Raw genomic sequence first — 24,575 nt, forward strand, 5'->3', positions numbered from 1 at the left:
TTTATTATAGACAGAACTTAGGAGAAGAGGCTGTGGTAGTGCAGTGGGTTTGGCTGGGTTCTGCTCTCTGATGGACCTAGGGTTCAAGTCCTGCTTGGGGTACCTTGTGATGGACTGGCATCCCGTCCTGGGTGTGTCCCCTCCCCCTCCAGCCTTACGCCCTGTGTTGCGGGTTAGGCTCCAGTTCGCCGTGACCCCACTTGGGAGAAGCAGTTTTAGATTCTGTGTGTGTGTATGTGTGTGTGTGTGACTCTGGAAATACAGCGCACACACACTCCACACCCACTGAATCATGAATGGCCACGATTTGCTCAACAATATTGATTCGGTGAGCGAATTGTGTATACTTTTCGCAGATACCATACTGCAATACCTTGCGGCATTATTCGTTATTTAATTGTAAATAGTTTGTTGTCACGTTTGTGTTTTATAGCGTTCGTTATCGCGGGTGTGGTTGAGAGAATACGTGTCACGTGAGAGGTGTGGGTCTGCGCATGTGTGAGGGCGGGTGACGCTCAGAGTTAAGCGCGAGCTGTAGAGTTGACGTAAAGGTGTTTGCGGCGCTGGCTGGGAACGAGGCAGCAGCCCGTCTTATTATTGTGTGGAGAACGTTAATAAACCCAAGACTTTTGTGCTTCTGTACTCATTCGGGTCGTTACAGTATTCACAGACAAAAAAATGCTAAACCTAATATTACTTTTGTGCGGACTGATTAATGTGTTAAGACTTTACACAATTGATGCGCGAGAGTATGTGGAATAAACGCTGAAAAAAGTATAACTAGGGTGTATATATCCTTGTTTATGGTTTTGTTCGTTATTGTTGTACTAAGAGAATGATTGTTTTGGTATTGAAATAGTACAAAAGCTTATTTCCTTAGTTTTAGTGGACAGTATCGCTGAGATAAGTAACTACTTGTATCATATGTATGTATTTATATGTATGTGTTTATATGTAACGTAAATGGCAATATGTATCTCTAAAAATACTAGGACGGTGATTAGGAATCGTCGATCATACTGAATTTCTGGTAAAGTTTTATGCAGCTACTTCAAGTTAAATTTGTGTGATGAACGTCGGTACATACGGTGAAGGAAACTAACTGTACTTAAGAGGCACACATCTGCAGCTATGTCTCTTTCTCCTAATGTAATGTACAAATTGTATTTTCTATGAGATGTACGTCGCTTGGAGAAAAGTGTCTGCTAAATGAATACATGTAAATGTAATGTAGTGGCGCTTGGCGCCCCCTGCCGGTTCCTAGGATGCACTTTGGGGAGCTGTTGGGTGGACTTTACTTCACTACTCCTTCAGCTGGGCACTTTTTCGCTGCTCTTTACATACATCCGTATCTCATAAACGGAGATTTTAATATCAGCCTTCGTACTGTCACACAATTCCGGTTTACAGACAGCCATTTCTTGTTGAAAAGCACCGAAGGGCGGTGCTCTCGGAAACTCCTGTCCACATTTAATCAACTCATTGTGGTTTCATAAACAAAAGAAGCGTAACTTTATTTTTTTTTTGCTTATTTTTGGTAGCTTTTCGTGCTTCTACTGCAGGGATCGACGCGCTACGCAGCCCAGCCGCAACAGACTCTCTTCCTTCCGCATCTCCAGTTCGATGAAACAGGGCCGATCCGTTGCATCGGCGATCGATTGGTCGCCCTCCGTAAACACGTGTGGCTCCGCAGCATGGCCGGCAGCGCCTCTTCGTCTTCACTCGAACCTGTTTCTTCTCACCTGTGACGCGCAGCGGAGTCGGAAACAGCGCGGATTCGGCTCCGCCACATCTCCACACGCCCCGGGGCAGCGGGGCCAGGGGAAATAGAGTAAATCGCAGTAAGTGAACTTGGAGAGAGTGATGATGGGCGCAGGGTTCAGAGTAGCCCACGTGACTGGTGTGGAGACGATCAGCTTTTTACTTTTTTCCAGCATTAACTTTGCAAATCTGGGCTGCACACAAATAGTGTTATGTTCTTTCTGCAAACAGCTTATTACAGTAAGTTAATGTGCGATGTTTATGTTAACGGGAACGTTGACGTTTGCGCCCCCCCGGCGTAGGGTCGAAATCCAGTACTATTGTAGTACTGGTGGTTGGTACTCTACTGGTAATTTGGACCCGAGCTATTATTAGACCCTCTGTTGTGTCACGAGAAAGAATGAGACGTTTCTTCCGGGCTGTTACACTGTGTTCGGTAGGGACAGGTGGTAGCATAGTGGTTAAAGCTGCGGCCTTTAGACCCAAAGGTCGCAGGTTCGAATCTCACCTCCAGTACTCTAGAGCAAGGTACTTATCCTAAATTGCTCCAGTAAAATTACTCAGCTCTATAAATTGGTAAATAATTGTAGGTAGATTAACATTGTAAGTTGCTAAAGGAATAAATGCATGAATTGATGACTTTGATCACATGTCATTTGGCTTCCCTGTGGTCCCTAAGAGTTGTAGATGTGTCCTGAACACCTGTGGATGTGGAGCTTTTACCTTGAAGTCACCGTTGGTGTATCTGTCCCAGCTCATTTCCTTCAGTTTCACTTTCTTCTGCTCCTTGGAGATGTGACTTTCGAAACTGTGCTCAGTTTCTGTGCTGTGCGTGCGAAGTCCATCCCTTGACTGTGAAGACCCATTAATCCTTTAAATTATAATTTATACACTTAGTCTGTCCCTGTTAACAATAACTACTGCAATTTTGTATGATGATGTCTGTGAAAGGTGTAGTGAGGTGCCACGGAGTGATTTATTTAGCTGACGCTTTTCTCAAAAGCGACTCAGAATGTTAATCTACCTACAGTTATTTATCCATTTATACAGGTGGGTAATTTTACTGGAGCAATTTTAGAGTAGGTACTTTGCTCAAGGGGGTGCAGTGGCACAGTGGGTTTGGCCTGGGCCTGCTCTCCAGTGGGTCTGGGATTCAAGTCCCGCTGGGGGTGCCTTGTGATGGACTGGCATCCTGTCCTGGGTGTGTCCCCTCCCCCTCCAGCCTTGCACCCTGTGTTGTCAGGTTAGGCTCCGGCTCGCCGCGACCCCACTTGGGACAAGCGGCTTCAGACTGTGTGTGTACATGTACACTTTGCTCAAGGGTACTACAGCTGGAGTTGAGATTCGAATCTGCGACCTTTGTGTCCAAAGGCAGTAGCTTTAAGCACTACGTTACCAGGTGTCCCATTGCTGCGTAGGGCTCCCTGTGCACTGATTGTCCAGTTCCTCTCATTTTTACACCAGCGTTGCTTGCAGCGTCTTCGCTCCTTTGAGAAGAGGCTTCCAGAGGTTTGGCGGGACATGGACGCCTCTGCTAGTAATCCAGGTTTGCTATTCCACGCTCTCCATGGGGATTGGACCCGGGTTGTTGGGGGGGTTTTTTTGTTTTGTTTTGATGTGACGTAAACTTTGAGCCTTGGGGGTGCCAGCTATTTCTCACACACGTAAACACCGTGGTATAATGTTCACTCAATGTATTATAAGGATTTGCCTGGAGACTCATAGCTGATACGAGTCTGAACGTAAAATCTGCTGCGTCTGTGAGAACGTAAAGCTGCAGGAAACCGCGGGCTGCTCTCCGTGTTGATTGTGAGCCGTGACATTCTGTGCCGGTGCTGCAGCGTGGGCCTCGGACGACCTGCTGAAGCTGCTGGAGAGCATGAGGGAGAAGCTCCCGCAGAAAGACGTCGTCAGGTACAAGACGGCCGAGTCACGCCTGGACTGGGACGAGGTGGCCTTCGGACACTTTTCAGGAGAGGAGTGCAAGCGGAAATGGCTGGAGGTGTCCAGACAGGTGTGTAGTAGCACTGGGTCATGACAGGACTTGGAAAGCAGGAGGTTCCTTGAGCAAATCCCAGCTGGGGTCCAGCTCTAATACCTTCTGAGAAAGACTTTTTCCCCAAATATGGTTTGCATTTTCACATACTAATACAGCTGAATATTTAAAGCAGCCGGTCCGACTTTAAAGCACGCGGGGGACTTGAACCTGCAGCCTTCAAGCCACAAGGTTGTTTCTGTTAGCTGTGATACTAATATGACTATGTTTAGATTCTACACATACGTATGCATTTAACCCCTGTCTTATGTTCGCTTTTGTTGGTGATTTATTACTGAACTGTAAAATATTCAGGGTGCCTCTCCGCTGTACCTCGCCCATCGCTGCATTGGTCATTGCCTTTATTTGTATTAGTTCTATGCACAGCAAAGGATCACAGTATCATAGAGACAGAAACGGTACACTGAGAAATAGCAGATACTGTACATCCACACATGTAAAACAAGGTAACAATATATTGCAGGCATGATCACACAGCATTATGTAGCAAACCCCAGAATCCCTTTCAGTTATTATGCAGATCAGATGTTATCATTTCTATTGGAAGGAAATGAAACGCTTCAGTCATCCACATATCTAGAGAGGGAACTTCAGGAATTGACCTTAACCGTAAAAGATATTTCCCTGGCAAGTATGTAACAGTAATAAGCCTGTGATCATAACAGTGGTTGCTTTCATTTTGACTCCATGTGGTTGTGTGTCGTTCAGGTGCGCAGGTTTCGCACGCTGACAGAGCTGATTGCCGATGTCCAAGAGCTCGCCACAAACCCCCATAAGGGCAAAACGGTGAAGGTAAACGTGGCTCTGGAGGGTTCGCCGCACACACTGGCTCTCTAATGCCATCAAAGCTGGTTCTTGCTTCTCCTGTCTTTCGCTGAGTGGGTTTTCCTTATGCCTCTGAATCAGAAACACCCCGACTTCCCCAAGAAGCCCCTGACGGCCTACTTCCGCTTCTTCAAGGAGAAGCGGGCCAAATACGCAAAGCTGCACCCAGAGATCAGCAATCTGGAGCTCACCAAAGTGCTCTCCAAGAAGTACAGGGAGCTCTCGGACCGCAAGAAGGTGAGGAGGGTCAGGACTGCGGAGTGTGTGGGACGAGGTAAAAAGTGATAGAGGAAGCTAGACTGGGCTGGTTATTAATACTCTGTGAGTACAGAAGATGGTTTCATGTCCCTAATGTGCTACACCAATCGGGAGCAATTGGGAGCGCTCCACTCCTCCACCACTGAACTTGGTGGTCCCCCTCACACGGGGTCCAAAACTGAAAGCCTGTAGGTGAGCAAAAACTGAACTTGTGTGGTGGAACGAGTTTCCTCTGTCCCTCACAGCAGCTGAATCCCATCCGGCATTCAGAAGAGTCTCAAAACTTATCTCTTTCACACCTGCTTCTCTCCTGCTCCCTTGAGAGATCCATAAATTTGCATCATACTATCTGTCACAATCCGTTTCATGTTTCCACATTTCTTGTACAGGCAGCTACTCAAGGGATGTGTCCCAGAAGAGTAGTGCTGACAAACAAGTTGTGCTTTCACAGTGGTGCATCTGTATTTTTATCTCTTCATCTCTCGTTGATGCACTTTTCTTTACTCAGTAAAATGTTGCTTTGGAGAAAATCATGTTCCAAATGAATACCTGTTAATTGTAAAAGGACTCAGTAATCAAGTGTGATTTCTGTACCCACTGAGGTCACTGAACACCCTTTTGAACTGATGGTGAGATACCAGTGAGGTCCGTATCACGTTCAGCTGAAGTCATATCGGTCTCTTTAGCTTTTGTGAGGTTCAAGAGCGTCAAGTGGCAGAGCCATGTTTCCCTGTAAATTTACGTGTTGAATTTTGGGATTTTTTTTTTTTTTTTTTAAACTTTAAAACCATGTTGTGCACTTTGCAGGCAAAGTACAGCGAGGCCTTTCATCGAGAGAAGGAGATCTTTGAACAACAACTCTTGAAATTCCAGTAAGAACCGCTCTCATTTTTTTTTTTTTTTTTCCATTATTTAAACAGATGAATGTTACTCTAGACAGTTCAGGTTCCCTCTCCTTGGATTTGAATTAACAGCCTTCTGGTTACAAGCCCATGTCAGCTTTCTCGACCTCTAATCGTACATTCCTCAGGCCTTCGGTGGCAACAGGGTGGTTAATAAATTGAATTGTTTTGAAGTTTATGGTCTTTCCCACTCTGTGTGTGTGTGTGTGTGTGTGTGTGTGTGTGTGTGTGTGTGTGTGTGTGTGTGTGTGTGAGAAGAGAGGAGCACCCAGACCTGGCTGAGTACATGAAGCGATCTGAAATGCCTCAGAAGCCCAAGACACCCCAGCAGCTGTGGTACAACCACAAGAAGAAGTCCATCCTCAAGATCAACCCAGAAGTGAGTGTAAATGAGCAGAGAGGTGGCGGGTGGAGTTAAACCTTATTCCCAAGTATTTCAGTGTAGTACGAAGGCAGCATAGCGTTAGGTTCTTTGCCTTGCAATTAACAGGCATGGGTTCAAATCCCTTCTCAATCTGTGGCACCCTTAAGTTCAATTTTAAGTGAACTGGTGACACTGAATTAGCCATAATGTGTGTGATTGCCCTGTGATAGACTGGTGTCCTCCCCATGGTGTACCCTGTGTCATACCTCGTGGCTCTGCGATAGACTCTGGAACAGCATGACCCGCACTGGAAAAGCAGTTATTGATGTATGGATAATTATGAGTAATTTCAGTTTATGTTACTCAATGGATATATAGCTAATTAATCCCGTTGCCAGGCAACCACTAAAGAGATCAAGGAGAGCGTGGGGAAGCAGTGGGCAGAGCTCTCCAACAAGAAGAAACTCAAATGGATCAACAAGGCCCTTGAGCAGCAGAAAGTATACGAGGTGGGTGATCGGGTCATGTGGTCGTCCAGCCTTTTGTATATGTGTTTCCAGTTCCTGTTTTGGAGCGGCCTGGAATGGACCTGGTTCTTAGAAGCAGGAACCTTAGGCGTCCACCTTCTCCTGTGTGCACTGTCCAGGAAGCGATGCGGGAGTTCATCCAGCAGCATCCTGAGCGCAACCTGTCGGAGAGCAACATCAAGAAGGTGACTTTGACCAAAGCCGAGAGGCAACTGAAGGACAAGTTTGATGGGCGGCCCGACAAGCCTCCGCCGTGAGTGCTTTCGAAATCCCGGCCGACCCGCTCGGCGCCGCATGCCCCAGGCCCAACGCTGTGCTCTGTCCTGACTGTACCAAGCTCATTTCTGCCCCTCCCCTTTCTCAGGAACGGCTTCTCCCTGTATTGCACCGAGTCCATGGTCAAAATGACGGAGGTGCCGTATGCCGAGCGCATTATGATGTGCAGCCAGCAGTGGAAGCAGCTGAAGCAGAGTGAGAGGGATACTTACCAGGAGCGCTGCAAGCAGGTCTGTAAGCGCACAGGGTGTTGTTCCTTTTTATTATTGTGTTGTTTTCCACAGCGACGTCTCTTGCTGAGGACACCGTAAGCCCCATACAGTACAGACTCTGGGCTCCACAATATTTCACCAAGTTATCTGTGAGTCCGCATTGTATTGGGTCTGCCTTGTACAGGTGGTTCTCGAAGCGCGCCATATGTGACTTGCACTCGGCCCGCAGACGTCCATCCCATCAAACTTATTATATGTCATATTTGTGTGTGTAAAAATAATAATAAAAAAAGGTTGATGAGATGGCCAAAAATTTTTTTTTTAATACGTGTGTGCATATTTAAAATTATATTTTGAATGTATATTGAATTTATTTATGTATTTATTACATTTAATTATACAATAGGATAGAAGAATACTTTATCCCTGCAGGGAAATTCACACACAGCAGCTCAACATGACGCATACGAACAAAGTGGAGTTTTACAAACAAATAAGTAATTGAATGGATAACATCATAAATGACAGAAAATGCTTACTTAAGTTGCTTGTGATCAACATCAAGTCACTTTTTGTTTGAAATGGCTGCCAAGCAGGGAAAAAAAAATCAGTGTTCACAACTCATTGAGTACTACGCTATACAGTATAAACTACAGTAGTGGTAATTACCTGTGTGATTTTCCCCCCCCCCCATTTTATACAATATATTATACCTGTATTATTTTGGCATAAATCTTGTGCAGTTAGTGAAAAAACAAAACAAAGCCCTCATAAAATGTTGGAGGTTAATCATTATATATCCTCATGGTTCATATAATATGAGGGGATTTTTGACTTACAGACCAGAACCCTGTTATAAGGCAAGGAGCACTTCTATTTTACTGTAGCGATTAGGCTTGCGCTGTTTCCCAAGGGCTCTACTGCAGCCCTTCACGTTCCATCTCCATCTTGCACACCGCTTTGCCCACAGCTGTCAGCTTTACCATAAACATTTTGACATCTGAATAATCTGTCAGCATGCGATAAGTCTCCTGTGTGTTCTTTTTTCAGAAAAAGAAAGAATACGAAGTGGAGATGGAGTGCTACGTGAAGGTAAGTTCCTTCCCGTTATCGAGCCGGTGCTCTTTCTGTAGGCTGGTCACTGTGTGAACTGCGTGACTTGGTGTCTCTCTCTACCTTCGCAGAGCCTCCCGGAGGAGGAGCAGCAGCGGGTGCTGGCGGAGGTCGAGGCCGAGCAAAACGCCTCCAGGAAGAGATCCCGTCCCAAGGTGAGTGGGTGGAGAGCGCCCCCTGCTGGCTGAGCCCCCTGCCCCCTACAAACTCTCACACACCCTGTCTGAAACCGCTTATCCCGTGTGGGGTCGCAGCAAGCCGGAGCCTAATCTGACAACACAGGGCGCAGGGCTGGAGGGGACACACTCAGGACGGGATGCCAGTCTGCTGCAAGGCACCCCAAGCAGGACTCGAACCCCAGACCCACCAGAGAGCAGGGCCCGGCTGCAACACACACACACACCCACCCCCCCACCCTACCTTGCACTTACAGCTGAGAGTGAACAAAAGTGCATTGCATTAACAAAGACACAGATACACAATTCTTGAAGTAATCACTTAGTCACATACCACAGTTTTTTCGGGTGCACATTACGTATAGAATTGTGCATATCGAATTCATAGAGTAATTCATAGTCATTAAAGTTAACTAACTTATTACATTTAATGAACACAGTTATCCAACACATTGTGTTAAATTAGCTTTAATAGAGGAAATCGGGCAAATGCTTGTTCATTGCACTGCAAGAGCTCATTGATCACATTTTGCCAGATGTGGATAAGCTGTGCCACTCTGTGCCTCTCTGCAGCGGGACTCGGACAGCACCAAGCGGCCCATCTCGGCCATGTTCATCTACAAGGAGGAGAAGCGGCCCAAACTGCAGAAGCAGAGGCCGGACCTGTCGGAAAGCGAGGTGGCACAACTCTTAGAGCGCATGTGGACTGAACTTCCTGATAAGAAGAAGGTGCCGCTGCTCTGTATGAATAGTGATTATTTTTGAAGGGATGTATAAACAATAAAATGAAGGCAGCCCCAAGTAATTATAATCTTTCCTCTGTTCTGATGCTGTGCAGAAGAAGTATGCGCGGCTGGAAGAAACCTTGAAGGTAGAACTGAAGAAAGCAGTGAAAGGCAAGCAGGCCTCAGCTGCCACCCCCAACTCGAAAAAGGCTAAGATTGAAGGAGAATCCAAGAAGCCGCTGTTGTGAGTTTCCCCACTTGTTACCGTTCGCTTGTTCTGATGTACTTTTCAAGTGAGGTGCTGCTTTTGACACCTGACCCCTGACCCTTTGCCCTCAGGAGCGGTTACCAGGCATTCTCCCAGGAGCTGTGTGCAGGCAAGGAGCTGGATCACCTGTCGCTGAAGGAGCGCTCGGCAGAGATTAAGGGAAGGTGGCAGAAGATGCCGCAGCACGAGAAGGACCGCTACACGGCTGCTGCTGAGAAGATGCAAAACAAGAACAAGGTGAAGCTGGATAAGTGGCTCAAAGTACTGCTGATATTTATTTTTTCCTTTCTTTTCTTCTTTTTGATTTGAAGGTGATCAGCCTTGGTCCTTAAGGGCTACACTTTTTGTTGGGTTTCTTGCTGAAGGGTCATTTTCATACTAGCACGACACACCTGTTGTAAGATGCGGGATAAAACGTGATGTAGCCTGCACAATTTATTTAGCTGGTACTTTTCTCCAAAGCGACTAATTTCAACCTACTTAAAATGATTTACCCATTTGCACCTGGGTAATTCTTACCGTATCAATTCGGGATACATGTTTTCATCAAGGGTACCGCAGCAGAAAGTGGGATTTGAACCCAAAGGCTTTGAGTGGAAGGCTACCTGCTGCCCTAGCTGCAAAAGTTAAAGCCCCCATGCCTCCCAGTCATTGTTGTGACAGTGTTTTCCTGTTTTCCTAGGGCTTGTTATCGGAAAAGAGGGCTGCCAGTGCTAAAAACAAGTCCTCTGTAAGTGAAGAACCGGAGCAGCAGGAATTCTCTGTAGGGAACCTTGTCAAGTCTCAGTCAGAGTAAAGACTTTCCTGGTTTCCTTTAATTATTTGATTTTATTTTTTTCATTTAGAAACGAAAAAACGCTGACAAACTGGGAGGGGCAAAAGCAAAAATGAAACCTACGCAAACAAAAGTGGTAAGTTGTAGTTCCTGAATTTGTCTTGCACATAGTGATTTTGTTACTACTGAGTCAAGGAGATGATACATTTACATTTCTTCATTTAGCAGACACTTTCTCCAAAGCGACTTCCAATGAATGCTATGTAGGGTTATCAGCCCACACACCTTATTCGCCAAGGTGACTTACACTGCTAGATACACTACATACACTGGGTCACTCATCCATACATCAGTGGAACACACGCTCTTTGTGTCACTCACACACTGTGGGTGAACCTGAACAGCATGTCTTTAGACTGTGGGAGGAAAACGGAGAACCCAGAGGAAACCCACACAGACACAGGGAGAACATGCAAATTCCACACAGACTGAGTGGGGATCGAACCCACGTTTTCTCACACCACCCAGGTGCTGTAAGACAGCAGCGCTACTTGCTGTTCCACCCACACGATATTCAAAATTGTATAATTGTCTTCTGTGTTCCTCAGAACTATGAACACGATGATGACGACGACGATGACGACGACGATGATGATGATGATGACGACGACAAAAAAAGGGCTTCTTCAGAAAATGAAGCATCCTCAGAGGAAGATGAGGAGGAACAACAGGTGAAAGAGCAAAAAATACACCCATTGTTACTTCCTTAGGTCCTTTTATTAAGTAGGATTTGGGAATACATCCATACTGACTGCGATTTATTAACAAATTGCGGACATGGTGTGACATTTAATACAAACTATTTGAGCACTTATTTCAGGGCTTAATTTAACTGTTGTAATCTGTGTGTGAGCTCTTGAATGCGGACATAAAATCAATGTGGGTATTGTTGATGTAAGACAGTTTCATTAAGGCTGGTACTTCATAATCAATGGAGGTATTTCCTTTTAGGAGGAGGCAGAAAATGGGGAGAATGAGTGTGAGAGCAGCAATGCCTCCAGCTCAGATGGCTCCGCGGACTCAGACTGACCTTGGCAGCCGCAGAGTCACAGACTGGGGCAAATTGCCCACTGTGACATCTTGCACATTTGTCTGGCGCTTCTGTTCCCAAAAGGCTCTCCAACACTCTGAGACACTGCAGGGGAACTTTTTTCTTTTCTTTTCTATTATTTCATGAATTGTTAGGGAAAGCTTACATTCCTCCTCTCTCTCTTTTTAAGGCAAAATTATTTCTTTTAATTTTTTTAACTCTAACTTCTGTATTTGATCCTAGCCAAAGCAGCTCTTATTATCGGTATGTCTCGAGGATTAAAAAAAACTGCTGGATTATTTTAGGACCAAGAGGAGCCATAATTCTAGTTGGAAAGTTGTGTATACATGTTTGCATACCCTAGTCTTAAAATGTGTATTTTTATTTTGATTGTTTCAGTATTTGTGTTTTATTCTTTTAGGTTTACTTCTTAGAGTGGATGGCAGACGGTGCCTTTTAAATTAGTCTAATTTCTTTTATTCTGTTGAAAATGCTGTATTGAACGATAAACCTGAAGTGCATGCTGTTGAATCTGTCTTTTATGTAAAAAATATACCGACGCTTATTCTTCCTTGTTCAGTGTGTTTTGGCGCTGTTTTCGGTCTTCCCTCATAGTTCAAAGGATGGCTGTTTATTTTAGGGAATGAATACTAATGCTAGTCAAGTCATGCTAGTGGGTGTAGGAAACAAGGCAGGACCTCTGCCTGGTGGAATCACCAGCCCTCCCCTGTGCAAGTGTTAGGTAGGAAATGGTAAAGGAAAGGACTCTATGGATAATAACCTTCACTTTCTGGATCGTCTATCTATCCATCCATCCATCAGTACATTAAAGCCGAGACGTGTGTACGTTCAGTCCCCCGGGCCAGTTCCATAACACTATTTCCCCTGCATCCTTGTGTTTTTTGGACACTGAAGGAACTAGATTGATCCAGATAACCAGTACTAAACATAAGGTGATCTCATCCTAAATGTCCAAACTAAAGGGGGGGAAAGCAGGACCTTATTTGTTTTTTTTTTTCTGAATCAACAATGTAACTACATGATGATCAAGGGTAACAGGAGCAGAACTCAAAGCAGGAACTATGTAATAACAGTGGTAGGCACTGTACCGCATGCTGCCCTCTCTATAAGGCAAAGCTGTGGTGTTTTACAGTGCCAGAGACACGTTACTTTCATTTCAAAGCCATTGATTGACAAAGTGGAGGGACGGAAACTATAGCTTCCCTGAGTTATGGACAACATGGCAGAGGAACGCGCCAGCCCAACTAATGGAGCGCCTATCCTGGCGTTCTGTTCTTGTTGAATTATTGCCTCAGAAAGTTGGAGTTATGTTAGCGTAGACGCAGTACATCTAATTCTGATATTGAACATTTTGTCTGACTTATATTCATGCCGTTAGATTTTCGAGACGGCAAAAAAAGAAAAAATACAAATGACCTTACACAAGTCAATACGAACATAAGACAGAAAGCGTATTAATGACTCCATAATGATAAGAATATTTCAAAAGATAAATACATTTCCACTTCAGCCCGAGAAAATATGATGAACAAGTCCTAGTAGTAGAACAGTGCGGCTTTCGGTTTTAGCTCATCATGTCTGTAATGAGCTTACTCATATCAGTCAAAATTAACTTACGCCCGTCCTTCGGTTCTGAACTATTTGGCTGAGCTTTTTCTCGACGTGATTCTAAATGAATTTACTTTTGTGTTCACAATACACGTAAAGTCGATTAATTTGTCGTTTCCACACACAGGATGCAGACGAACGTCTGAGATCGATTAGTGCTGCCTGCCGAGGAGGGGACAAACATGGCAGCTCGTGCCTAATCTTTATTTCTCCGTTTTCCTCGCGCTTCGACCGTGCGGCCGTGCAGCGGGCGAACGGAACGTGCCGGTCAGAGAGCCACGTTTGCGCGCAGCGGGGAATGGCCGCCGGCGGCTCGCGCGGTGGGCACGCGAGGAGCAGCCGCGGAAGGAGACGCTGCGGCAGGGAGGAGCAGTGAGTGAGAGAGTCCGGGGCGGCCCGGGCGGCGGTGCGGAGGAGCAGGTAACCCACAAAAACGCACAAAATAAGCAACTAAAACGCTCACAATAACAGCAGTATTCAGCAAAGAGTGACGCACGAAATGACACGGAAACACACAGACTAACGAAAATAATAAATAATAAATAATAAGCAGCGCGAGTAACACAGCATTGGGTGTAACAAAGGGTGAGAGGAAGGAACAGGTAACACGCCGAGCGGAGCAGCACGAAAATGGGGAAACGTACAGAATTTATACCGCGACGAAAAAACCGGACACCACAACTCTATTATAAAACAGCAAAAGTGTGAGTGTGTGAAGGGCAGAGGTGGCAAAACACGTCAGACGACACAGCTTTTGTAGCAAAGTTGTGGAAATACACGAATTGATGGGGGAAAAAAAGACGAGTACTAGTATCATGTACCATGATTCGGTGGAAGGAATCGGTAACTGGAGCAGGACAGTTATATCGCTCAAAAGGAATAGCACTGACTGTATAATAATGGTAAAAATGAGTGAAAACAACACCCATGGCATGTGCCACTGACCACTCGGCATAATTCTAACCAGCAACCAAGTAACTAATCGTGTCAAAAGGTGAATGTGTGTGGAGCATTACATAGTGTGTGAGTGACACAGAGACAGTGTGTGTGTTCCACTGATGTATGGATGAGTGACCCAGTGTGAGTAGTGTATCTAGCAGTGTAAGTCTTAGGGTGCTCTGGTTTCCTCCCACAGTGCAAAGACATGCTGTTCAGGTTCCCCCATAGTATGTGAGTGACAGAGAGAGTGTGTTCCACTGATGTATGGATGAGTGACCCAGTGTAAGTAGTGTATCTAGCAGTGTAAGTCACCGCGGTGAATAAGGTTTGTGGGCTAGTAACACCGCAGAGAGTTCACTGGAAGTCGCTTTGGACAAAAGCGTCTGCGAAATAAATAAATGTAAATTACAGGTAAGGAAACACCCACCAAAATCAGCAATGTAGAAATGAATTTGTTTCCTTATTTATTGTTGAGAATGTGCATGTAGCACTGCAGGTAGTAAAAGACGTTCTGTGTTACAAATATGTCCGGATTGCTCTGTTTTGATGCGCCAACTCGCACACTTTGCTGCAGGAAACAAAAACGCCCCGTCGTGTAACACTTGTTTCGGATTTACTCTGCATTCTGCAGCTGGTTACTGATCGAAATGATTAATCGTGCATCGTATGAATAATGTCAGAAATTAGTTGTCTTTCTCTGTGGAAAGTATGTATCTATGTTTCTCCTGCTAACTATCAGAACTGAAATAAAATGCTCTGCACGTTTCACTAATACTGAGTTGTTGAAAGCGAGAGCTCGTAGACTCAGTTCCAGGTTTGAAATAAGTCAGTACATGATGGATTGCATGTTTCCGTTTATGTTTTTTGTTACGTATTCATTTAGCTGGCGCCTTTCTCCAAAGCTGTTTTCACTGTTTCATTTCTCTACTAAGCTGAAAACTATTACTTTCCCCAATACTGCTAGGAACTTTTACTGTCAGTTCAGTGTTAGTACTTTCTTCAAGGGTACTTCAGCAAGAGTAGGGATTCAAACCCAGGTGATTCAGTTATAAGCAGGGCTCTGGAGTCAGTACACAAAACCTCCGACTCCAGAAACCCAATAATTGCTTTCGACTCCACAGTACTGCCCAGAAGTTGCACGTTATTTTGGGGTCGACTTATCTGGCGAATATAGGCCTAAACCTGTGTTACACCTCTAATTTTTGGGGGTCGACTTATACACCGGCATATACTGTACATTTAGTCGGAGTCGGTACGTTTTTACCGACTCTGGTAACCCAATAATTGCTTCTGACTCTATGACTCCAGCTCCACAACACTGGTTATAAGGCATCAGTTCCAAGTACCACACCACCTGTTGCTCTTTCTGGGTTATCATTTTAATTCTTTCATAATTTGTTGTTTCTGTTTGGACAGTTAAATATTTTACTGAATCACAGACCGTCTTGAATCATGTAGTTGAACAGATGATTACTTCTTTTCGCGTGTGTGTTTACGTGTGCATCTGTATGTTTATCGGTGTATAAAAACCATCACGCTTAATTTCCGCAGGATACGAGAGAAATCCAAAGTCAATCACTTTTCCTGCTGAAGTATACCAGCGTGGGAAGGCACAGATACTTCCATGTGAGTAGCCTGCAGACTTTTTAATCTCAGAATACCACTTACCTTGCTGATGTTTACAACACAGAATTGGTATCCATTTTATTTTACTTTGAGATTTCCTATTGCTGGCCCCATTCACCTTGTGTGACATGTATATTAGTATTTTAATGCCAGTGTTCTTGTCTCTGTTCTGTTTGCAGTACTGTTTACCCTCACGCTGGCTGTGCTATGTAGACGGCCTTTTAGTTTTTCAAATGAAAATGGAGGCTATGTCACTCTCGGGCCTGGACAACACCAAACTGGAGGTAAGGACAAAGTAGTTTAACAAATAGAGGTGTTTGGACTTTTAAGTTGGTTTGAGTTTTGCTGACTTGTTTAATGTGTTTTGACGCCTACTGCAAAGCCTTCCCGTGTTTTACTTTTAAAGGCTGTCTGAAGTGATGTAACATTGACTAAGTGGTCATCTTCTTTCTTGATGCCTTCACACTGAAAAGGCCTTAGCTCATGATATCTACTCAGACCTGGTGGAGGATGCCTGTCTTGGCCTATGTTTTGAGGTGCATCGGGCTGTCAAACAAGGATACTTCTTCCTGGATGAGACTGACCAAGACAGCATGAAGGACTTTGGTAAGTTACCACTCTCCAGTCTAAGTGTGATAGTCGTCGTAGTCATTACCTTTTGTCTTGTACTTGCAAAATGATACCACTGTAACTTTAGAGAGGGTAGAAAATGACTGTGAAGGTTTGTGATTTCTTTGTACTTTTGCTCATTTCATTGTGACTAAACGAGGATGTGGCCGTGCCCTCTGTTCACCTGGTGCAGAAATCGTGGACCAACCGGGTGTGGACATTTTCGGTCAGGTTTACAACCAGTGGAAGAACAAGGAGTGTGTCTGCCCCAACTGCAGTCGCAGCATCGCTGCCTCACGCTTTGCGCCACACCTGGAGAAGTGTCTGGGTATGGGGCGCAACAGCAGCCGCATCGCCAACCGCAGGTCAGCACCCAGGCATTGCGGAGACTCTTTGGCCATCATTTACATTTCATTGACATTTGCTTATTTAGCAGACGTTTTTCTCGAAAGTGACTTCCAACAAACTATGTGTAGTGTTATCAGCCCACACACCTTATTCACCAAAGTGACTTGCACTGCTAGATACACTACTTACAATGGGTCACTCATCCATACATGAGTGAAACGCACCCTCTCTGTCACTCACGCATTACGGGTGAACCTAAACAGCATGTCTTTGGACTGTGGGAGGAAACCCATGCAAACACAGGGAAAACGCAGACTGAGCAGGGGTAGAACCCATGTCCTCTTGCACCACACGGATGCTGTGAGATGACAGCGCTACTCACTGTGCCACCGTGCCACACGTTTATGGGACAAGCTTATAATATAACGTAAATGTTGATATATAACGTAAGCTAGTAATGTAAATGTTTGTGTGTGTGTGTGTGTGTGTATATATATATATAAAAATTACTAGGAAGGAATCATTGATATTCGGAAAGTTTTTTTTTTTTTTGCAGCTCCTCGTAGGATGTACATTGATATGGTAGAAACAAATTTACTGTACTTAATCATGCATTTGCATCTAATTCTCTGTTTCTGGTAAGGTAATGCACAAACTGTCTTTTCTATGAGATGTGTATCGCTTTTGAGAAAGGTGTCTACTAAATGAATAAATGTAAGCTTCCGTGTTAGCGCTGCTAGTAGCTATATTTCTAACGAGTTCTTTGACTGGTTGTCTTGTGATGAAAGAAGAACATAGTCATGTTTTAATTTCACAGCTTATGTAATAAGTGCAATTTAAGAAGAATCTGATCCTCAGTGTCCTCAACTGCAAATTCCAAACTTCCCGTTGCTCCTCCAGCAAGCTTTGTTCGTATCAGACGCAGCATTTTTTTTGTGGGTTTAGTTTTTTCCATCAGATTGGTTTTGATAGGTTTTGCCTTATATCTGTGGTATGTTTTTAGTAGGTAACTGCTGTTTTTACTCTGCCGCAACCTCATTTTTCCTCATTGAAATGGATCTCTTATGTAAATTGGCATACCTCAGTATTTCACCGGAACACAACTATTGCGTAGAAACAGAACTGACTGTAGTTGACACATTATTTTCTTACTACTTAAGGAGCTTTATAGGTAACATTATGGATAAGGACATATGGCTAACCTAGGTATTGTAGTTTCCAATCTTAGAAATGGACCCTGCTGTAATATTCTCGAAGTATGTACCTCCATTTCTTATGTAAAATATACAGCTGTATGAATGGACACCACTAAAATAATTAATTAATTTTCCTGGAATTTCATAACAAGATGGTACGGATACTTTGACATGTGTGGCTGCTGTTGAGAGCCCTGAAAGACTTTTTTTTTTTTTTTTTCCCTCCTTTCTCTCTCTCTCTCTCCTCCGCCTCCCCCCCCCCCATTCTTTCTACAGGATAGCCAGCAGCAACAATATGAGTAAATCTGAGAGCGATCAGGAGGACAATGATGACATAAATGATAATGACTGGTCATACGGGTCAGAAAAGAAGGGTGAGGACAACCAGACATGTCCTGCTGATTTAATAAAAGAAATGTATTCAGTCTCTGACTCACATTTTTTTGTTCCTTCCTCTTTTGCAGCTAAGAAGAGAAAGTCAGATAAGGTATTTTTACGTTCTTTGAAACAACCTGTGTTATTGGTAAGTCTTGCTCTGTCATAGATGTTTCTTTGTTCTATGGATATGTTTTTTTTTGGTCGATCAGGGGATGTGTTAATATTTCACTTGTGAAAGTGACTTGTAGAATCCCAGTTTTATTTTCTAGCTCAGTGTGGACATTGTGCAATGCACAGTATTTAGTTGATGCAATTAGCTTGATTGAAGTATATAAAGCTTTGGCAGCACATCTTGTAAGTATCTTAATGCAGCATTTTTGTGCAGTCTTTTACAACACTGGTGGTGATAGGGCTGGGATCCGTTCCTGATATTGCTTAATGCAAAACATGGAAAACTGCCATATCCACATCATTATAGTGACATTGGAAACATTCTTTTTTATTTATTTATATATTTAAGTATTTCTTGAGGTCTTTGCTTGCATTCCAAGAAACATAACTGTGTTTTTGTTCATCTTAGAATCCAAACTCTCCAAGAAGATCAAAATCTTTAAAGCATAAGAATGGTGAGTTAAACTTTTGTCGCCTTGCGGCTGGCACGTGCTATTAAACTACAGCAATAATCACCTGCACTGAAGCACATCTTTCCACTTTATGGCAATGTGGCCAGTTGCACTAATAAGTTTCTGCTTTGCTAATAAAGTTTTTATAAATGAGCAGCTTCTTGCTTTGAAAAGAACCATAATGGCCCCTGTCTGGTTGCTTTAAATGTTTTTGTGCCTTGTTTCTGTAAACTGTTTGTCTTGACATTTAAATGCCGAGTAGTCCATTTTGTGTAGTGTTTAGAGTGTGAAGTCGTAGCGTGATTATTTCAGTAGTTCTGCTGACCTTCCTCACAATCATAGGCGGCTCTGTATGCCGTCTGGTGAAGCCCCTCATCTTGATAGTTTGACTAGATGTTCTGGATGTCTGGCTGCATACCCAAGGATCTGTGGAGCTGTGAGTCTCCGTACAGCTACCTCTGTCACCTGTGCCGCAAATGAGCACATGCAAGGCAGATCGCTGACGGTGTCATCGTTTTCAGCGGTTCTGGGCCCCAGGCGGCGGGGGACGGAGCAAGAGACCTCGTGTGTGCTCTTGACAGACGAGGCATTCCCTCAGTGACAGGAAAAGGGGCTGACAGCTTTCCCTGGCTCCACAGCGGCATCCCTCTGCATAGGGTCGAGGTTCAAGGACCGGGGCTACTGGGAGAAGGCAACCTGGCTTTTGGAGCTGGGTGTGAAAATGCCCCCCCCTGTCGGAATCTGATCTTCTGCCATCTGGAAAAGCTGAGCAGAAGGCGTTTGGAAACACACAGCATGTGCATTTTGTCATCTTTGTAATTTGTAACAGGTGTACTTGACTGGTTGACAATCCTCAGGGATTTCAGAAAAGTGACTTTTGGGGAGTGCAGCATGTATATATTTTTATTTTGACTTTTAACGGTGAAAGTTTTTTTCTGTGTGTGTGTGTGTATATATCCTCCATATTTTAACCATGATGTAGCTATTGGTGGGTACCACTATAGGGCAACTGAAATGAAGGTCAGTGAAAACGTTAATGCTTAATGACTTACAAAAGCGGGAGATGAAATGTCCTCGCTGGCTCCTGGTGGGAAGATTTTCCACCAACCAGCAGCTGGTGAGGATCCTGTGGTATCGCATCATAGGACACAAACACCTTTACCTGTTACCAGTATGTGCAATAGTGAATGAGTCTGTATGTGAACTTGTTATATCTGCCCTCTATTTCTTATAAGCAAACTTGGAATTTTTGGTGAAGAATTCTATAAACATTTTGGAATGCCGCTCTTGGTGTTAACGACTGGAAACGATAGTAATAAAAACAAAATTTAGTGTTGATAAATGATCGCCACAGTACTATTGAAAACGCACAATCTGACTGCACAGTATTACACAGGCACCTGTATATTCTCATGTGTCAGTTGTTTAAAATCGTGATGGTAGAACAATTGCTCCGTTTTTTGTTGCTTTGTTCATGTTTTTGCATTGTAATGAGCTCCTTTGTATCGTCACTGTGTCATATGTATTGCTGGAGGGAAAAAAAAAACAAACTAATAAATTTCAGTGCTGCTATCTGTCTGAGGCCTGCAGGGGTGACACTTCAAGGAGTGTCCTCAAGCAGGTGAATAAATGACTTGAACTGAAATCACATGTGCTGAAATAACCAGTCATTTTAGGCCTTAAATGTTTCCCTGTTTTGTTCATAAGTCATGGTTCACAAGTGCACTGTCTCTCATGGTCTTCCTTCCTTTTGTCCATGATTTCACTTTGTCAGTCAAGGAAGCTTTCAGCAGCTGCTTAATGTGTCTGCTTGTGCAGTATTTCTCCAGCATGCTTGAGTACCATGCTGCTTTGTGCAGCTTTTTGCTATTGCCTGCGTTGTGGCACACACTTATCGGCTCCTTTTATGACAGGATTGACACAAGTTTTTATATTTAGGTTCATTCAAAAACCTGTGTTTTAAACAACTTATCTAGAAATGCACCCATTTATGTAGCCAGAGATGTACTTTATTGTATAAATTGTATAAGGATACTGCATTAAGTTGAAGATTGCAGGTTCAACTCCCAGAAGCTGCATTGCTGTAGTACCCTTAATGAAGGTACTTACCCTGAATTACTCTGTATGGGTGCATGGCTTAAATTTTTTTTTTTTTTTTAAATAAAAAAAAAAACTTCAACAGAGCATGTAAAAATAGTAGTAGTGAGCTGAACATCAGGTAATTGTCTTGCGCACACAGGTGTCTGGAAATGTCAGTGTGAGTTTGAAGTGAACCGCAATAAATGTGCTTGCTCTTATGTTTCAGGGGAACTTAATAATAACGTCAACACTGACCCTTACAAGGTAATTGACTTCTTACTGTTTTCATGACCTCTTTGAAACACCAAGTGTTAAGTAAATGTCAGTTTTACTGTCCGCTTCTCAGATGGCCTCCATGTTACACATGGACCTGCTGTTGAACTGAAATTGTTTTCTTCTCCCTGATGCAGTACAACTATAACTCCGGCATCAGTTACGAAACCCTTGGCCCAGAAGAACTGAGGTCTTTACTGACCACGGTGAGAACTTGTTCTGTGTGGTGTGATGTCTGCTTATAAGTTCTGTGTTTTTTTTCTGCAGTCTTTGTTCTTGAGTGCAGACAGAGCATTTTCTCTTCAGAATATGAATATCTTTGGGCTTCTTTGCCCTTGAGGTCCAGATCTGAGAGATAGTCAGGAGACCTTGTACTTCTAAAATATGTCCTCACATTATCCTTAGGATTTTGCTAAGAATATTATGGAGCTGATCTTATGTCCCAATTATCTGGTAAAGCTCCAGGAACTTCATTGCTTTCATCCTGTCCTAAGGTTATATGTTCTCCAGAGTGGACAGACCCTCCCTCATATGTCAGTGTTCCACTCTGCTCGATAACCGTTACTTCTCTTCCTGCTTCTCCAGCAATGCGGGGTGATATCTGAGCATACAAAGAAGATGTGCACGCGGTAAGGACTGGCGCATATGACACCACACTGCATTTATCACCCTAGAAATGTGGGACAATTCAGAGCACACTTCTCTCACTCACACAAATGGTACAACAGCTCATGTTTTTGCCCCAAGTACTGCCATTTTTAAGTGTGTGAAAAATTCTTGTGTTGCTGGGATGTGTCCTGAAGGTCCAAGAGCTTTGAGATGGCCTGTTTGAGCCAGTGATCTCTTACGTGCCAGCCTGCTCTGTAGGTGTTGTCAGTAAGCGCTGTGTCCATCCTTCGGTTGATACCAGAATCTTGTCCTGGAAGACTGTGTATGATACCCTGTGGTATTTGGACCATGTACAAAAACATGGCTGTGTTTCCATCGAACGGTGGATTGTGCAGGAATGCAGTTCGTAGAGCTGATGCTCCTTAAGGGACACAATCACTTTCATTGCTGCAAATGGAAGTGGTTTCATCTAAAGGTTACTAATGGGGTACACAAGTGGCAACTACATTTATTCTCAGTTTTCTTTTGGTGGACAAAATTTCTCAAGTTCTGTTTAGGGAAATTATTTGCTGAAACTGCAAAAGGTTGATTGGCTTCTTCTTTTTTTTTTTTTTTTTTTTTTTAAACTGAAGACCCATGTGCCCATCCCAAGTTTAAAGCAAATAAACTTGAGAAGGGTGGGCCACAAGAAATTATCTTCAGTTTCTTTACAAGTAATTCGATGATAGACCCCTGTTTCGAGCAGCCTGCCTTCTTTGGCCCCTGGGAATGGGGGGTTTTGAGGTGGGAGGGGCACAGCTCCCCTTTGTATTGTGTGCAGGTGCTTCAAAGGGGGGTTTAATGCCACGTTGTGTCCCACCAGGTCTCTGCGGTGTCCCCAGCATACAGACGAACAGAGGAGGACCGTCCGGGTGTTCCTCCCAGGGCCGTCCGCGTGAGTGCAGCCCACATCCACACGTCACCGGCTGATGACTTCACAGCCATGTCTGTAGGCAGTGATGGGCAGCATCCGTGGAAAAGGCCCAGTCTGTGTACTTCATTCTTTTTCTGTTGGATGTGGCAAAAATCAAAGTAGTGAATTTATTTTTGTTAAGCACAGCCTGCTTTTAAATAGTCACAGGTTTTCCCCATACCTGCACAGTTTTCATTTCCCAGTGTTTGATGTGCTTCGCAGTGTTTTATCTTCCTTTACTTTCTTTAATCCACAATGACAAGAAACAAAATATAAGTGAAACTGAGCACTTAGGCCCAAACCCAGGGTGTGTTTTATGCAAATAAATGGCATCTGGATGGACACAACTCTTACTGAAATCATCCATAACTTCTTAGACCTTTGGCTTATTTTAAACTATGCAGTTGTGCAAAGCGATGTAGATTAATGTTATTCCCTTCGTTGATGGGCGCTCTGTGAATCATCTCGTTTCAAAAACTAAACCAGATGTATACTTTAATAAAATGAATGGCTTCTGGTGTCAACTGCTATGGAACACCAAAATGCTCTTCTCTTCTTTTGGAGGGTATTTGATTGGATGTCGCTGTAAACAGGTCAACACTGCCGGATGTGGATGCGGTGGTGGAAAGCGATGGCTATGATGTCTCCGATGGACAGGCTCTGATGAACCGACTGCAGTGGGACGGGTCCTCTGACATCTCTCCTTCTGACTCTGCCTCTTCAAAAGCAAGTGAGTTTTTAAAGGCAAACTGGAATCTCTTAGGGATATGAGTTGTTACATTGAGTAGGTTAGGTAATTGTGGCAAAAGTGTTTCATGAGTCACTCAACACTAGAAATGAGGAAATAGCAGAGCTTACATAAAGTTGAGTCATGGCACGTCCATAGTCTTGTTTTCATGGCTGATGCCTCTTCCAAGGTACCAACAATTCGGATTCCAAGAAGCCCAAGAAAAAGAAGAAGCCTTCCCTTGGACTAAGCAGTTCCGGGACCGGAGGCACAGGAGGAGGGACCGGGGGTGGGCCTGGAACTGCGGGTAGTGGTAGTAGCTCACAGGGGGTTCTTAGCCTCCCAAGTCGTAAGAAGAAGCCGAAGTTGCCTGCACCTCCCACCCCCAGCATCTACGATGACATGAACTAGCAGGAGTACACTCTCTTCAGACTCTGTCCTAATCCAGCCTACCTTGCCCCACCCCTCCCCATTCCAGCACCTGTGTGAAGCCAGGGGATGATGGACGCCAGCAACAAGTGGCAGTGCCACTGACTGGCCAAGCAAGCCTCTCAACCTGTGTCGGCTCTGATGTTCAGCAACCTACACAAACCTGGAGTCTGATGTCTTGAAATGGTTCTCCTTCTCACTGTTACCCCTTAACTATTTGGGTAACCGGGGGGTTCAGGGCTTCTTATTGCAAAGATCAGGTGTCGTCTGGATCACAGCTGCTATGGTAATTCCAGGATTCCAGAATCTACAGAGAATGTGAATTTTGGGACGCGTGTGTGTGTGTGTGTGTCTATATATATATATATATATATATATATATATAGAAAATTTTTTTGAAAAGATGAGACAACAAGCATGTTGGTGTTTGTGTAATTGTTTGGTATATGTAAGTGCTAGCAGTGGGGAGATTTTTTTTACTTACTTTGGGTCATTGCACATGTACTGGTGGTGTGTCTCCAGTCTTTTGGTGAGGAGTAACTCTACTTGGTTTAATTTGAATTTTAAAGCAGTAATCTCTACTTTTATTTCTGCAGTTTTGCTTGAGTTCATTTTAGGTGAGGGACCAATCAGATAACCTGTTAATCATTTTGGTTTTTTCCTGATGTGACCGATGTCAAAGAGCCTAAATGTTTCCTTTTTTTCCCACTTATGGTTAATAGAAAGCGAGCAGGAAACTGCAGAGGTACTTGTTCTTCGCATCCATTCAGCTGATGGTTGTAATGTCTCGTAAGTCACAACGTGGATCAGGGGTCATGTGGTATCGCTTT

The 24,575-nt window shown here is 44.0% G+C and overlaps 2 protein-coding genes across 7 annotated transcripts; both read left to right on the forward strand.

The window, feature by feature from the left end:
* Nucleotides 1-1,234: 1,234 nt before the first annotated feature.
* Nucleotides 1,235-10,881, forward strand: ubtf (upstream binding transcription factor). 4 transcript variants are annotated; one of them, XM_029254207.1, is made up of 17 exons: nucleotides 1,235-1,841; nucleotides 3,226-3,307; nucleotides 3,603-3,775; nucleotides 4,526-4,609; nucleotides 4,724-4,879; nucleotides 5,708-5,772; nucleotides 6,061-6,181; nucleotides 6,565-6,675; nucleotides 6,813-6,946; nucleotides 7,058-7,199; nucleotides 8,232-8,273; nucleotides 8,366-8,449; nucleotides 9,044-9,148; nucleotides 9,309-9,439; nucleotides 9,535-9,700; nucleotides 10,146-10,374; nucleotides 10,847-10,881. In XM_029254207.1, the coding sequence occupies exons 2-16, from the start codon at nucleotides 3,283-3,285 to the stop codon at nucleotides 10,257-10,259; spliced, it is 1,653 nt and encodes a 550-aa protein (XP_029110040.1). In that variant the 5' UTR covers nucleotides 1,235-1,841; nucleotides 3,226-3,282; the 3' UTR covers nucleotides 10,260-10,374; nucleotides 10,847-10,881. The 4 variants fall into 4 exon arrangements, with proteins under 4 accessions (XP_029110040.1, XP_029110037.1, XP_029110038.1 ...); XM_029254204.1 differs by having other exon boundaries at nucleotides 1,237-1,841; nucleotides 9,044-9,199; XM_029254205.1 differs by having other exon boundaries at nucleotides 1,237-1,841; nucleotides 3,238-3,307; nucleotides 9,044-9,199.
* Nucleotides 10,882-13,118: 2,237 nt separating this feature from the next.
* On the forward strand, nucleotides 13,119-24,122 carry atxn7l3a (ataxin 7 like 3a). Of its 3 annotated transcripts, none has more exons than XM_018757201.2 (14): nucleotides 13,119-13,377; nucleotides 15,448-15,522; nucleotides 15,702-15,806; nucleotides 15,996-16,128; nucleotides 16,325-16,496; nucleotides 17,952-18,049; nucleotides 18,140-18,198; nucleotides 18,634-18,679; nucleotides 20,982-21,019; nucleotides 21,166-21,234; nucleotides 21,614-21,657; nucleotides 22,500-22,571; nucleotides 23,183-23,319; nucleotides 23,507-24,122. In XM_018757201.2, the coding sequence occupies exons 3-14, from the start codon at nucleotides 15,756-15,758 to the stop codon at nucleotides 23,725-23,727; spliced, it is 1,140 nt and encodes a 379-aa protein (XP_018612717.1). In that variant the 5' UTR covers nucleotides 13,119-13,377; nucleotides 15,448-15,522; nucleotides 15,702-15,755; the 3' UTR covers nucleotides 23,728-24,122. The 3 variants fall into 3 exon arrangements, with proteins under 3 accessions (XP_018612717.1, XP_018612718.1, XP_029110041.1); XM_018757202.2 differs by having other exon boundaries at nucleotides 18,140-18,162; XM_029254208.1 differs by lacking the exon at nucleotides 22,500-22,571 and having other exon boundaries at nucleotides 13,248-13,377.
* The last annotated feature ends 453 nt before the right edge of the window (nucleotides 24,123-24,575 follow it).

Source organism: Scleropages formosus, chromosome 8 (genome assembly GCF_900964775.1).
Source record: "Scleropages formosus chromosome 8, fSclFor1.1, whole genome shotgun sequence".
Classification (NCBI taxonomy): domain Eukaryota; kingdom Metazoa; phylum Chordata; class Actinopteri; order Osteoglossiformes; family Osteoglossidae; genus Scleropages; species Scleropages formosus.

Bases quoted from the DNA above. Each gene is read 5' to 3' on its own strand.
- ubtf (XM_029254204.1), top strand. From the start codon at position 3,283: ATGGACGCCTCTGCTAGTAATCCAG. The intron at 3,308-3,602 runs GTTTGCTATTCC...CCGGTGCTGCAG, and splicing joins CGCCTCTGCTAGTAATCCAG to CGTGGGCCTCGGACGACCTG. The intron at 6,182-6,564 runs GTGAGTGTAAAT...TCCCGTTGCCAG, and splicing joins TCCTCAAGATCAACCCAGAA to GCAACCACTAAAGAGATCAA.
- atxn7l3a (XM_018757201.2), top strand. From the start codon at position 15,756: ATGAAAATGGAGGCTATGTCACTCTCGGGCCTGGACAACACCAAACTG. The intron at 21,235-21,613 runs GTGAGAACTTGT...CTGCTTCTCCAG, and splicing joins TGAGGTCTTTACTGACCACG to CAATGCGGGGTGATATCTGA. The intron at 21,658-22,499 runs GTAAGGACTGGC...GTGTCCCACCAG, and splicing joins ACAAAGAAGATGTGCACGCG to GTCTCTGCGGTGTCCCCAGC.